Below are 14,548 nucleotides of genomic sequence, written 5' to 3' on the forward strand. Positions count from 1 at the left end.
TTTTGTCTCTCTTGCTGTCGCGTCTCTCTTTGCTACCATTTGTTACCGACCTTTGGCTTGTTTACTGACTATGCTTGTGCTTGATCCCTACCTGCAATATCTGACCTCAGCTTGCTCACCTCCTGGAGGGGCGAACTTGAGAACCGCAACCTGGTACTAATACATAGCAAAGCCCATCTCCACCATCAGAAGCTCCAGTAAATACCGGCTAGTACTTAGACCCCTCACCTTGTGTGAACCCATGTCATCAGCAAGGGTGAACTGCTTGTATACCTGTCCCGCTTGTCGGTGGGTGCTGCTTCACTGCTTTAGCTACTGGCCTCCGAGCCTGACTGCAGACTGTTATAGGTGGGGTGGGTGGGGGGTGAGGTTGGGAGAAGAGTTATCTTGAAGGGGGAAGGGGAGTGGCCTTATGTACTGCATTTTAAATGATTAATGTCCACTAATAAAACTTTTTGGTAGATTGAGAAGGTATCATATCCTTTGTGGTGTTTTTGTTAAAACACATCACACAGTACCACTTGGATTTTTTTTTGTTAAGGGAAAATACACAGTAACTTTCTCTGACAGTGTTAAATGCCTAAAGGCAAACACATGCAGTAAAAGCTTGCCACAGCGACCTACAGAACGTGTGTGTTATATTGTATTATATGTGTTATATTATGTAAAAAATATATTTGAAAACACTGACAATCTGACAATATTTATTCACAAAAAGTGAGGCCGTCAAAAGTTAAATGTTCATTTTGTGATGATAAGTTACAATCACGCTATAATTAGATAACTTGTTATGAAAAATTTGTTGTTGATATTGATATGTCACAAATATATTTTACAGCCGCCAAACCCAAATCCTCCACACAAGGAGACTGAAGAAGAAAGACAATTCCGCACTTTGTTTGAGCAAATTGCTGGAGAAGTATGTATTAGAGATAAGGCAATTTTGAGATTATGTTTCCCTTACATTACAAGCATTAAATCCAATTTTTCACTTTGTTATCCAAGTCATATCTTTTATAAAGGTTTCCTGTGTGTGTCGAGTTGGACATATTGCATATGCAGTGTTTTTACAGTATTAGGCTAAGGGTGCAACTGGAGTAAATGAGGTACTAAAAGTTGAGATATGGTACAGAACAAAATAAGAAAGACAGCTAAGTGTAAATGACTAGATACAGATGCCCTGTGGGTTCCTGAAAGAAGCATAACAAGTGAGTATGCACAGTATATAATCATAGACAGATATATAATGCATATTCTGCATAACTTATGCCAATTCTTGTATACGCATATTCTGACATCAGAACGTACATTTACACATTTGGAGTACAACCTAATAACTGTCAGATTGTCAAAGGAGACCCTTACAGCCACCACAGTAAGTAACTGCCTCTGTGACCCCATTGTGATCAAAACCCACTTACTTTAACCACTTGACCACTGGGCACTTAAACACCCTTAATAACCAGACCAATTTTCAGCTTTCGGTGCTCTCGCATTTTGAATGACAATTACTCAGTCATGCAACACTGGACCTATATGAAATTTTTGTCCTTTTTTTCACACAAATAGAGCTTTCTTTTGGTGGTATTTAATCACCGCTGGGTTTTTTTATTTTTTGTGCTATAAAAGAAAAAATACCGAAAATTCTGTAAAAAAACGAATTTTTCTTTGTTTCTGTTAGAAAATTTAGCAGATTAGTAATTTTTTCTTCATAAATTTTGGCCAAAATTTATACTACTACATATCTTTGGTAACAATAAGTACAAATTGGTGGATATTATTTGGTCTTTGTGAAAGTTATAGAGTCCACAAGCTATGGTGCCAATATCTGAAAATTGATCACACCTGAAGTACTGACGGCCTATTTCAATTCTTGAGACCCCAACATGCCAGAAAAGTACAAATACCCCCCAAATGACCCCTTTTTGGAAAGAAGACATTCCAAGGTATTTAGTAAGAGGCATGATGAGTTTTTTGAAGTTGTCATTTTTTCCCACAATTCTTTGCAAAATCAAGATTCTTTTTACTTTTTTTTTTTTTTTTTCACAAAATTGTCATATTATCAGGTTATTTCTCACACACAGCATATGCATACCACAAATTACACCCCAAAACACATTCTGCTATTACTCCCGAGTATGGTGATACCACATGTGTGAGACTTTTACACAGCGTGGCCACATACAGAGGCCCAACATGCATGGAGCGCCATCAGGTGTTCTGGAGCACCCAGGACAATTCTGACATTTCTCTCCTACATGTAAAAATCATCATTTATTTGCTAGAAAATTACATAGAACTCCAAAACATTATATATGTTTTTTTAGCAAACACCCTGGAGAATACAATGGTGGTCTTTGCAACTTTTTATCTCGCACGGTATTTGCGCAGTAATTTTTCGAATGCTTTTTTTTGGAAAAAAAACTGTTTTGTGCTTAAAAAAAAAAAAAACACAGTAAAGTTAGCCCAATTTTTGCATAATGTGAAAGATGAAGTTACGCTGAGTAAATAGATACCTAATATGTCACTCTTCAAAATTGCACACGCTCGTGGAATGGCGGCAAACGTCGCTACTTAAAAATCCCCATAGGCGACGATTTACATTTTTTTTACTGGTTATATGTTTTGAGTTACAGAGGAGGTCTAGGGCTAGAATTATTTCTCTCACTCTAACGTTCGCAGCGATACCTCACATGTGTGGTTTGAACACCGTTTTCATATGTGGGCGGGACTTACGCATGCGTTCGCTTCTGCATGCGAGCACATGGGGACAGGGGCGCTTTTAAAAAAACATTTTTTTTTATTGTTCATTTTACTTTATTTATTTTAGTTTGACATTTTTTTCCCCAAAAATAATTTTTTTGATCACTTTTATTCCTATTACAAGGAATGTAAACATCCCTTGTAATAGGAATATGGCATGACAGGTCCTCTTTACAGTGAGATATGGGGTCAATAAGACCCACATCTCACCTCTAAGCTGGGAAGCCTGAAAAAAAAAAAGATTCTGGCTTTGATCGTATTAGCGATTCGGTAGAAGCACCGGAGGGCGGCGGGAGATGTCTATGGCTGGGTATTGCAGGGTATCACCGACTATGGCTGGGTATCTCAGAGCATGGTGTTGCAGAGTACTGCGTTGCAGAGCATTGCAGGGTATTGGCGGGTGTTGCAGAGCATTGCAGAGTGTTGCAGGGTATTGGCGGGTGTTGCAGAGCATTGCAGAGTGTTGCAGGGTATCGGCGGGGGTTGCAGAGCATTGCAGAGTGTTGCAGGGTATCGGCGGGGGTTGCAGAGCATTGCAGAGTGTTGCAGGGTATCGGCGGGGGTTGCAGAGCATTGCAGAGTGTTGCAGGGTATCGGCGGGGGTTGCAGAGCATTGCAGAGTGTTGCAGGGTATTGGCGGGTGTTGCAGAGTGTTGCAGAGTGTTGCAGGGTATTGCAGAGCGTTGCGGAGTGTTGCAGGGCATTGCGGAGTGTTGCAGGGCATTGCGGAGTGTTGCAGGGCATTGCGGAGTGTTGCAGGGCAATGCAGAGTGTTGCAGGGCAATGCAGAGTGTTGCAGGGCAATGCAGAGTGTTGCAGGGCAATGCAGAGTGTTGCAGGGCAATGCAGAGTGTTGCAGGGCATTGCAGAGTATTTGCAGGGCAATGCAGAGTGTTGCAGGGCAATGCAGAGTGTTGCAGGGCATTGCAGAGTATTTGCAGGGAATTGCAGAGTAATGCAGAGTATTTGCAGGGAATTGCAGAGTAATGCAGAGTATTTGCAGGGAATTGCAGAGTAATGCAGAGTATTTGCAGGGAATTGCAGAGTAATGCAGAGTATTTGCAGGGAATTGCAGAGTAATGCAGAGTATTTGCAGGGAATTGCAGAGTAATGCAGAGTATTTGCAGGGAATTGAGGGGTTAATTTTCGGTGAGCAGCGATGTGGGCACTGCAGATGCAGCCCACATCGCTGCTGACACCGATCTCTTCCCCCTCCGCTGTTCCGATCGGTACAGAGAGGGGGAGGGAGGAACCGGCGTCATAACATGACGCCGGCTTGTTTACAAGTGATCACTCCGTCATTTGACGGAGCGATCACGTGGTAAACGGCCGCGATGAGCGGCCGTTTACCGTGATTCGTGATGCGCCGGGTCCACTGGACCCAGCGGTCACGGATGCTCTCGTGTGCGCGCCCCAGGGGGCGCGCGAGAGCAGAATTCTGGGAGGCCGTTAATTAACGGCCTCCTAGAGTTAAACAACCGCCCTGAAGCCGTTAATCGGGAATGGGCGGTTGTTAAGTGGTTAAAATAATAACTTCCTTGGGTACCACCAAACAAGCATACCTTTCAACTGAGAATTTCTCAAGCTATGTCTCTTCATGTTCACCTATTTCACCCTGTAACCTTCAGGATGTCAATCTGTGTTATTGACACATCAGTTTATTTAAAAAAAAAAAAAAATAATCCTTTTCTAGAAATTGTTAATAAACGGTACTTTGTGTCCACAATCAGTCCAGACCGCAGAGCATTTTAGTTGTTTGTTTCTTTTTTGGTGCGAAGTAACTATTATTTTTTTCTATTTGTATATTCCAAAACATTGTGCACAGTTTTTCTGTAGACAGGACATTTATTTAACAAAAGATTTACAGAAATATAGGTTTTATCTAATATGTATTACTTTATACTTTCTTTTTAAATGTTCTTTCCTAATAAGGAATCTTGGGTTAGAAACTCAACTGACCTTTTTAATGCCATAGGCAATATTGTGCAAAAAAAGTTTGGCTCTTCTGCAGGTGTAGCAGTAGCCATCTTCCATTTTTGTGCCTTTTCCAGACATTGTTAGCCCCTGTACACATGGTCGGAGATTTCAACAACCAAATCCGTCGGATTTTGCCCGTCGGATTTTGTCCGTCGGATCTTGTCCGAAACTGTTGCATACACACGGTCGGACTAAGTTGTCGAAAAATCCGATCTTTCAGAACGTGATGACGTAATTTAGTTACGATGGGACTACATTCAGGCTAGTAGCCAATAGCTTTGATGTAGGAATTTGATCTGAGCATGCGTGGCACTTGGTCCGATCAAAATTCTCTACACATGATCGGAGTATGTCCGATCGAACCAGTTGGTCGGGAAATATTTCCAACAAGTTGGAAATTTGGGTCCGACGGATATTCAGACGGAAACATTCCGATGCATACCACACACAGTCGGATTATCCGACAACACAGTCCGATAGGACACATTCCGACGGATTCTCCGATCGTGTGTACAAGGCTTTAGAGCCCTCTTATACTCTGAAAAGACTCATACTTAACATGATATTAACAGGGCCGTCTTTAATATATATTGGGCCCTGGGCAAAATTTTTCTTGGGGGCCCCCTCCCATGCAATTTCCCTCTCCACCTACTCTGAGACATGCAATAAATAGCAGCTAGACCTAAAATCATTTTTCTGTATCAGATCAGGCAGTAATTGCAATTGGTTGCCAGCAGTTACAGCATATCATTACTGCTTACTGACTAGTTGCTAGAGGTTACAGCACATCACCTCCTCACAGCAGGGGAGCATGATATACATAGGAATGCCACCTTTATTTACATATCAATGCCGCCAGCTGCAGCCATTTACTTAGTATTGTCGCCGCTATTTACATATGAATGCTGGTTATTATATGTAAACACAGGGTCTGCAGGTGAGTCACTTGCACACAACAATAGGGCAGAGCTGTGCAGCATTAGTACCAGCACTTCACACAGATATTAGGACACAGCACAGGAATAAAACTTCAAGGGACAAGAGAATTTAAACCTGGATAGTTGGCAAGTATGAGGCAGCTGTTTTGGGCCCCACAACAATGACAGGGCCCAGGGCAGCTGCCCCTTTTGCCCTGCCTTAAAGATGGCCCTGGATATTAAACCCTCCATTTTTTAAGCACTTTTAGCGGCTGTAAGGGAGTAGCGCTGACCCGAGTGTACCCTGCATCCACTGCTTGTGTGGCATGATCTGTGTCCATTGTGTCCACCAGACACAGAGGAACACTGATCATTGTATTAGGCTGCTTTTAGCAGCCCTGGTACCATGTGATTGCTGTAGCCAATCAGTAATCACATGGACAGTAGTAAACCATATGTAATTTCCTGGCATCATTGTAACAAAACAGGTTATGGCTAGATATTATCAAGACATGATCAAAGCCCCCATTGTACGACAAGACAATGATATACCTAAATTATTTCAAGATTACTACTTGATTATTTCTGTGACCCCCATGGTCACAGCAAGACACAATATACAGAGATAATAGGAAGAATCATATACCTTGTCCTTAATACCAGCCAATGAGTTATACCAGATAATACTATGCACCACTCAGACACGAAGGTACATCAGACAATGCAGGGATCTAAACAGTTAAAGGGTACTTCTTTCTGAAAACTGAGATTTCACTTATATGCAAGCAGCACATATTGTAAAAAGAACAGTGCAGTATAGAAACTGTTCTGTCATAAATTGAGTATTTGTACCAGAATACCATAAAAAAAGATAATAGAATTTTTGAGAAAGATTTTCTAATCTATGACAGCTTTTTCTCCCTAAAATGTTTTCCACTTATAGAGCATAAACTTGTGGAATAAAGACAAATCTTCTGCTTATGATGGGACTTTATGTACAGCCACAAATAATAGAAAAGATGACAAATCTATTTCTTTCAAAACTGATACCTATGTTTTAAGTAGTACTGTTTTTATACAGACAATTACACTCTGCAATTAATCATATACAATGCTGGGGAATTTTTGGACTTCAACACCCCTTTCACACCAGGGCGTTTTGCAGGCGCTATAGCGTTAGAAATAGCACCTGCAATCCGCACTAAAGAAGCTGCACCATTGCCTGCAGTGTGAAAGCCCCGAGGGCTTTCACACTACAGCGATGCGCTGGCAGGATGTCAGAAAAAAGTCCTGCCAGCAGCTTCTTTGGAGCGGTGAAGGAGCGGTGTGTTTACCGCTCCTCCACCGCTGCTCCCCATTGAAATCAATGGGGCAGCGCTGTATTACCGCTGGCAAAACGCCGCTATTGCGACGTATTGCCGGCGGTTGTAACCCTTTCGTGGCCGCTAGCAGGGGGTAAAAGCGCCCCGCTAGCGGCCGAAATGCGCCGCAAATCCGGCGATAAAACGCCACTAAAAATAGCGGCGTTTTACCGCCGACGTAATGGGCGGTGTGGTGTGAAAGGGGTCTTAATGAAGCACATAGTAATATGTGCCTCCATCCCTGGTTCAGGTAAACAAGAAAGAGGAAATTGGGACTTTAAATTAGGTTGTTAACTCGTAGGGGTGAAATGGATAGAATCATGTTTTAATATTGTAAATAAAGTAAATACAAAGCATTAGTTTAACTCATGTAAAAAAGTAATATCATATTTATACAGACGTACAATGGCAAAGGCATCATAAATTCATGGATATATACATAATTCGCACATAGCAATAAAAACTCATGTATGAACACATATCATCTTGGCAGCACAATTATTGGGGTTTAATGGGTTGGATATTGATAAAAGGTGCATCTAGATATGATTCCTAAAAGGCACATAGCTACAGTACATCTTGATTGTCCGACACGTTTTGTGCAAAAACCCTTTCTCAGGGGCTGATGCTATAGGATATCTATAAAAAAACACAAAATAAAAACCTAATATTGAAATGCGCACAACAGGAAAGGACAATATAGTCGACCCTGAGTACTTACATGCCACGGATAACAACAGTGTGTAGTGTATGTGAGACCAAGGGCAGGAGACTGGCAATTTGTGCTTGGGGGTGCCGCGTGTGCGCTCGCTCTGGTTTCGGGGCTTATGACTACCTGAGCTCCTGGGACACAACACTTTTCTGGCCTTGGTCCCACATACACTACACACCGTTTTTATCTGTTGCAACACCAGTTGGCATCTTGGCTCAGAAGCTGACAGAGTAGAGATGTTATCTCACTGTAGTGATTAATGAACTTTGAGACATAATTGGTCATCCCAAGAAACCTTTGCAATCCATGTTTGTCCTCTAGAGCAGGCATTTGATGGATGGCTTTGGTTGTTTCTGGATCAGGCTTGACACCTTTATCCATGAGAACGTGTCCAACATATGGCACCTCTGAGGCCCTGAAGCAACATTTGGTAGGTTTGAGCTGCATATTGATGGCTCTAATATGGTCTAGTACACATTTAAGTAATTTGTCATGTCCCTCAATGGAGGATCCCCAAATCAAGATATCATTCATGACTATTTCACATGGCTGTCCAGCAAAGAGCTGTTCCATACATCTCTGAAAGACTTTGCTTCCAGTTTAAATTCCATATGGCATCCATAAGCATTATCTCCCCAGGACAGCCATCAGAAATTTAGATTGCAATTCATGCAATGCATGAATCTATCCATGATACATAGAGGTGGGTGGCTGGAGAGAGGGGGTGGCGCCAGGGGTGTACCAAGAGGATGGCCAGACCGGTGCCTTCCTGGGGAGCAGGCTGAAGGGGGGTGATTATTGCCAGTGTTCTACTGCTCTTCTAACTTGTTCTCACACACACACAGCCCGCCTTCACATCATGTTACATGCTTCAGATGCAGATGCATGACACACACACACACACACACACACACACACACACACACACACACACACACACAGCTCTGTATACACACAAGAGAGGGAGCAGGAACACACACTCACTTCAGGTCTGTACAAACCTTTCCATGTTTTATAGACAGGAAGGAGGGGGAGATAGTGGCTGGGATTGGGAAGGAGGAAACGAAAACGATGTACAGCCTGGGATAGAACTACAGGTCCCAGTATGTTCTGCACCTCCATGTCAACCTGTGATAGGACTACAGGTCCCAGCATGTTCTGCACCTCCATTGCAGCCTATGATAGGGCTAGAAGTTTCAGCATGCCTTGCTCCTCTATTGCAGCCTGTGATAGAGCTACAGGTCCCAGCATGAATGCTCTGCAATGTCATTGTAGCCTAGGTTCCTGAGTGACTGGGCTAGAACTAAAAGTCCCAGCATGCTGTGCACCTCTCAGCAGTGACTGGGCTAGAAATAAAAGTCCCACTATGCTCTGTAGGATCATTGCAGCCTGTGATAGGGCTAGAAGCTCCAGCATGCCTAGCTCCTCTATTGCAGGATGTGATAGAACTACAGGTCCCAGCATGAATGCTCTGCACTTTCATTGTTACATAGTCAGGTTGAAAAAAGACACAAGTCCATCCAGTTCAACCAAACAAAAAAAAAATATATAATAAATATCATACCAGCCCATATACCCAATTCTATACCCACAGTTGATCCAGAGGAAGGCAAAAAACCTCAGCAGAGCATGATCCAATTTGCTAAAGCAGGGGAAAAAATTCCTTCCTGATCCCCGAGAGGCAATCGGATTTTCCCCAGATCAACTTTACCTATAAATTTTAGTACCCAGTTATATTACGTACACTTAGAAAATAATCCAGGCCTTTCTTAAAGCAATCCACTGAGCTGGCCATAACCACCTCTGCAGGGAGTCTATTCCACATTTTCACAGCTCTTACTGTGAAGAAACCTTTCCGTATTTGGAGATGAATTCTCTTCTCCACTAGACGTAAAGAATGCCCCCTTGTCCTCTTTGTTGACTGTAAAGTGAATAACTCGACACCAAGTTCCCTATATGGACCCCTTATATATTTGTACATGTTGATCAAATCCCCCCTTAATTTCCTCTTATCAAGAGTGAATAAATTCAGTTCCTCTAATCTTTCCTCATAGCTGAGTTCCTCCATGCCTCTTATCAGTTTGGTTGGCCTTCTCTGCACTTTCTCCAGTTCCCCGATATCCTTTTTGAGAACTGATGCCCAAAACTAAACGGTATAGTCCAGATGAGGTCTTACTAATGATTTGAACAGGGGCAAAATGATATCTCTCTCTCTCTGGAGTACATACCTCTCTTAATATACCCAAGAACCCCGAAGAACCCCGAAGAGGGGGACAAGAACCCCGAAGTCGGAAGAAGAGGGCGGCGGCAGCGAAGAAGAAAGCCGGGCTCCTCCACTAGTAAAAGAGCTAGCAGAAGATAGCGGAGGAGTCCGGCGAGAAGACCCCCGAAGACGGACAGAAGACCCCCTGAGCTGTGCAATAAACTATTTTAACCCTTGTGTGTTGTGTTTTTTTTACTTTTTTTCACAGGTGAATGGGTAGGGGTACATTGTACCCCATACTCATTCACATAGGGTAGGGGGCCGGTATCCGGGGGCCCCCTTATTAAAGGGGGCTCCCGGATTCCGATAAACCCCCCCACCCGCAGACCCCGACAACCAACGGCCAGGGTTGTCGGGAAGAGGCCCTTGTCCTCATCAACATGGGGACAAGGTGCTTTGGGGTGGGGGGGCCGCGCGGCCCCCCTTCCCCAAGGCACCCCCCCATGTTGAGGGCATGCAGCCTGGTACAGCTCAGGAGGGGGGCGCTCGCTCGTCCCCACCCCCTTTCCTGGCCGGCCGGGTAGCGTGCTCGGATAAGGGTCTGATGTGGACCTGGGGGGGACTCCAACGCCGATTTTTCGGCGTAGGGATTCCCCTTTAAGTCCATACCAGGTGACGGGGCCAGCGACGCCTCCTTCGCTGGCCCCGGCTACCTGGAGACGAGCTAAAAATGAGCAGACTTTTCTCCGGGCGGGAAAAGTCCGTTCATTTCAAAAGTACGGCGGACTGGCACACATACGGCCGGATTGTCCGCCGAAATGCGAGTCCAGCGGAAAGATTGGAGTGCAAAACTACTTTCTAAGTCAGCCGGACTTTTGGGTAAAAAAAAGTCCGCCGGAGCCTACACACGGGGGGATTGTCCACCGGATTGTTTGATCGTGTGTACGCGGCATTAGTTGCACAATTAAGAGATAAATCCATAGGAAATGGCTAATCACTTATTGAGGCGACTTATCTGGGACTTATCAGCTACTTGGAATCACTCACTGCACTGAGTTTATTGAACTTTTTACTAAATATATATATTGAATGGTTATTCATGTTACAACAGTTACTCATATATATTTATTTTTGTGTTTTCTACACATGTTTACATCGATATTGTATGTGGGTTTGAACCCTATGGTTTAGGACACGTATTTTCATATGTTTTTTTCATCTGGACACATGAGCACTTATTACTTACTTTTTGAAGGGTATAACTCATAGGGTCTGACACATTCATAGTTATTTACATAGCGCACTGTTAGGACAATTGAATACATACAAAGTCTATGGAATTTAATAAATAGTGGCGGTACACAAATTTATTTTAACTAGTTGGCACAGTCCATAAACACGTCTTTTTGCACTCCCGAGCCACCTGTCTTCTCTATCAGGGGCCGCGAGTCAGATACGTAAGGGAGGCCTTCCTCTACATTATCGGGCTCATCCATCAGGTATGTGAGAACTTGACAGCAGCCTGTGGGCTGAACAAAAAAAAGAACCTAGCAGATGCCTCCATTCACACTGATGTGGATGAAAAAATATCTGCCAGAAAGAGTGTGTGCTATGCCCACCATTAGAATATTCCGCCCTGCACCTACCTACTTCTAATGATGGGCATGCGCACAATGTTCTTTTTTTTGTTCAGCCTGTGGAGGAAAAGTGAAAAAAATATACAGTATGCCAAAGCATAGGGGCAATCCACCCACTGTCCACCCTAGGCCCCCAAGCTTGGGCATATATGTTCTTTTTTTTAACTGCTGATGAAAAATCTCCTCCTAAAGCACTGCAATCACTGACATATATATTTTGAAAGCACACCCTGCTGCTGTCAGAATAAACAGACCAGTGCTGCTGTTGAATCGCCTTCCTGCAAAGCAAACAATGGTTAACAAAAAAACACAGTAACAATAAAACATTAACTCAATAAAACAACAACTTTTTTTATTATTAGCAATATGTGCAAAAAAAATAAGTTAGATATATATGCCAAAGCATAGCAGTGACCTGCCCACTGTCCACCCCAGGCTCCTATGCTTGGGCAGATACATTCTTTTTTTAACTGTGAATGAGAAAGATCCTCCTACAGCGCTGCAATCACTGACGTTTGTATTCTGAAAGCACACCCTGCTGCTGTCAGAATAAACAGATCAGTGCTGCAGCTGAATGGCATTCATGGAAAGCAAACAACCGTTGCCAATAAAACACAGTAATAACAGAACATTAACACAATAAATCGACTATTTTTTTACTTTTTTTATTTAATTTTTTGTAACTTTCCTGTAGCTGTAAAAAAAACTGTACATTTCACAGGCTAGGGTCTCAAAATGTGATAGTCAGTTTCCTGACTCCTGAGCTTTTAAAAAATATATAAATAATGGAACAGTATCATAATTTAAACATTGCAAAGAATATAACAGAATATGTAAAAAAGGAAATCAAGGCTGCAAAAATTCAAATTGAACAACAGATTGCAAACAAGAGTAGGTCAAATCCCCAACAATTCTTCAAATATACTGAATTAATAGTAAAAAGCTCAGGTTTGAGCATGTAGGCCCTTTATAAAATAATCTGGAGTGCATGACTGGGGACAAAGAGAAAGCAAATTTAATAAATACCTTCTTCAACTCTGTGTATACAAACTAGCGTTTTTTTTCTGGTGGAACAAATCGGAACGCTGTTCCGCTACCTCTGCCAGACATGTTTAGTTTAGTGAGATGGTGAAGCACGGTGGCCGCGACATGAGGGGGCGGCTGTATAAGCCAGCGATCGCATATAGTTCTGATTGCAGCTTGCCTGAGGCAGTGGAAGGCGGAGTGATATCATCCGCACTCCGCGTCTTCCTGCAGACTGGATGCTCCTTCCAGTGACAGACGCTCTTGGGGCACTGTGGGGAGAGATTGCATGCGCACACCACGTGCCTGACCGTGCAGCCTTTGTTGATAAATTATTCATGTAGGATGGGGCTTTGATAATGCAGCTTGAATGTGGGTCTGAGAGGGTCTCTGAGCTGGAGATGGGGCTGCCTCTGAGCTAGAGATGGGACTGTGTCTGAGCTGGAGTTTGGGCTGTGTCTGAGCTGGAGATTGGGCTGTGTCTGAGCTAGAGATTGGGCTGTCTCTGAACTGGAGATGGGGCTGACTCTGAAGCTGGGATGGGGCTGCCTCTGAAGCTGGGATGGGGCTGCCTCTGAAGCTGGAATGGGCTGTCTCTGAGCTGGGATGGGGCTGTCTCTGGGCTGGATATGGGGCTGTCTCTGAGCTGGGATGAAGCTGTTTCTGAGCTGGGATGGGGCTGTCTCTGAGCTGCATATGGGGCTGTCTCTAAACTGCATATGGGGCTGTCTCTGAGCTGGGATGGGGCTGTCTCTGAGCTGGGATGGGGCTGTCTCTGAGCTGGGATGGGGCTGTCTCTGAGCTGGGATGGGGCTGTCTCTGAGCTGGGATGGTGCTGTCTCTGAGCCGGATGGGGCTGTCTCTGTGCTGAATATGGGACTGTCTCTGACCTGAATATGGGGCTGTCTCTGGGCTGGATATGGGGCTGTCTCCTGGCTGGATATGCAGCTGTCTCTGATCTGGATATAAAGTTGTCTCTGATCTGGATATGAAGCTGTCTCTTTGAGGGATATGGGCTGGTTAAAATCACCTGAAAGTGCCTTTGAGCTTATTTTGGTAAGTGCTGGATATTTCTAATGTCCATGATATTTCTAATGTTTTGCATTTTACTACAATGCTTTTTATTAACAAATTCCTTGTATAGACCCCAAATTATACCTGTTCTCTAAACGGGTGGTGCTAGAAGGTGCGGAGGGGTGGAGACAAGGGGCTGTTCTGGGGGAGTAGGAGACAGAAGCAGGTGTGGCCTAGAGGAGGGGGTGAGTTTCTGCACCTTTTCTCTGAGAAAAAAAGCCCTGCAAAGGAGCATGGGGGAGCTCAAGTCCATAGTGGAGATGATATGGACACTGCTCCATATAATCAACAATGACTCAAACTTGATATGATCCAGAAATATTTAGACAGAATAAAGGTGAATAAAACACCTTGAACTGGTGGCATACAGCAGGTATAGGCAACCTTTTGAGCATGGTGTGCCGAAAAATATTTTCTGAGAAATTGAGAGTGCCAGTTATATAAAAAAAAAATTCAACTTCCCCACCCCAATCACCAAAAGGAATTTTTATAATGTAAATGCTTTAAACTACTTTATACTTTATGCTTGAAAAGTAGTAAGAAATTAACATTGAGCTTTCAAAAATCAATGGTAAGTGGTAAAGTAAATGGTAACGTACAATTTCCAGAAGAAATGTAACGTTCCAGAAGAAATGTGCTGTGAAGCAAGTATGGTGATGTTGAAATGAATATGCCAGCCAAGGACTTCTGCGAAATATACTGTTGGAAATAAAGTGTGAGGTAATAGCAGTCATCTTAATAAAGTTTTCTCAGATCAAGCCCAATTCCTACTCCTTCACACTTTAGATCACTCTAATTGCTACACCCTCATACTTCAGATCACCCCAATTCCTGCACCTTCACACCTCAGATCACTCCAATTCCTGCACATTCACACCTTA

General features: G+C 43.4%; 1 protein-coding gene across 1 annotated transcript in view; it reads left to right on the forward strand.

Annotated features, from left to right (window-relative positions):
• The window catches only part of CAPN9 (calpain 9), a 1,247,204-nt gene that overhangs the window by 915,159 nt on the left and 317,497 nt on the right, over positions 1 to 14,548 (forward strand). The window contains exon 13 of the mRNA XM_077486535.1: positions 839 to 919. Coding sequence (XP_077342661.1) covers positions 839 to 919 — 81 coding nt within the window. The remainder of the gene's footprint in view (positions 1 to 838; positions 920 to 14,548) is intronic.

Source organism: Lithobates pipiens, unplaced genomic scaffold (genome assembly GCF_037356315.1).
Source record: "Lithobates pipiens isolate NorthernLeopardFrog02 unplaced genomic scaffold, aLitPip1_a1.2 Scaffold_18, whole genome shotgun sequence".
NCBI classification, from domain to species: Eukaryota; Metazoa; Chordata; class Amphibia; order Anura; family Ranidae; genus Lithobates; species Lithobates pipiens.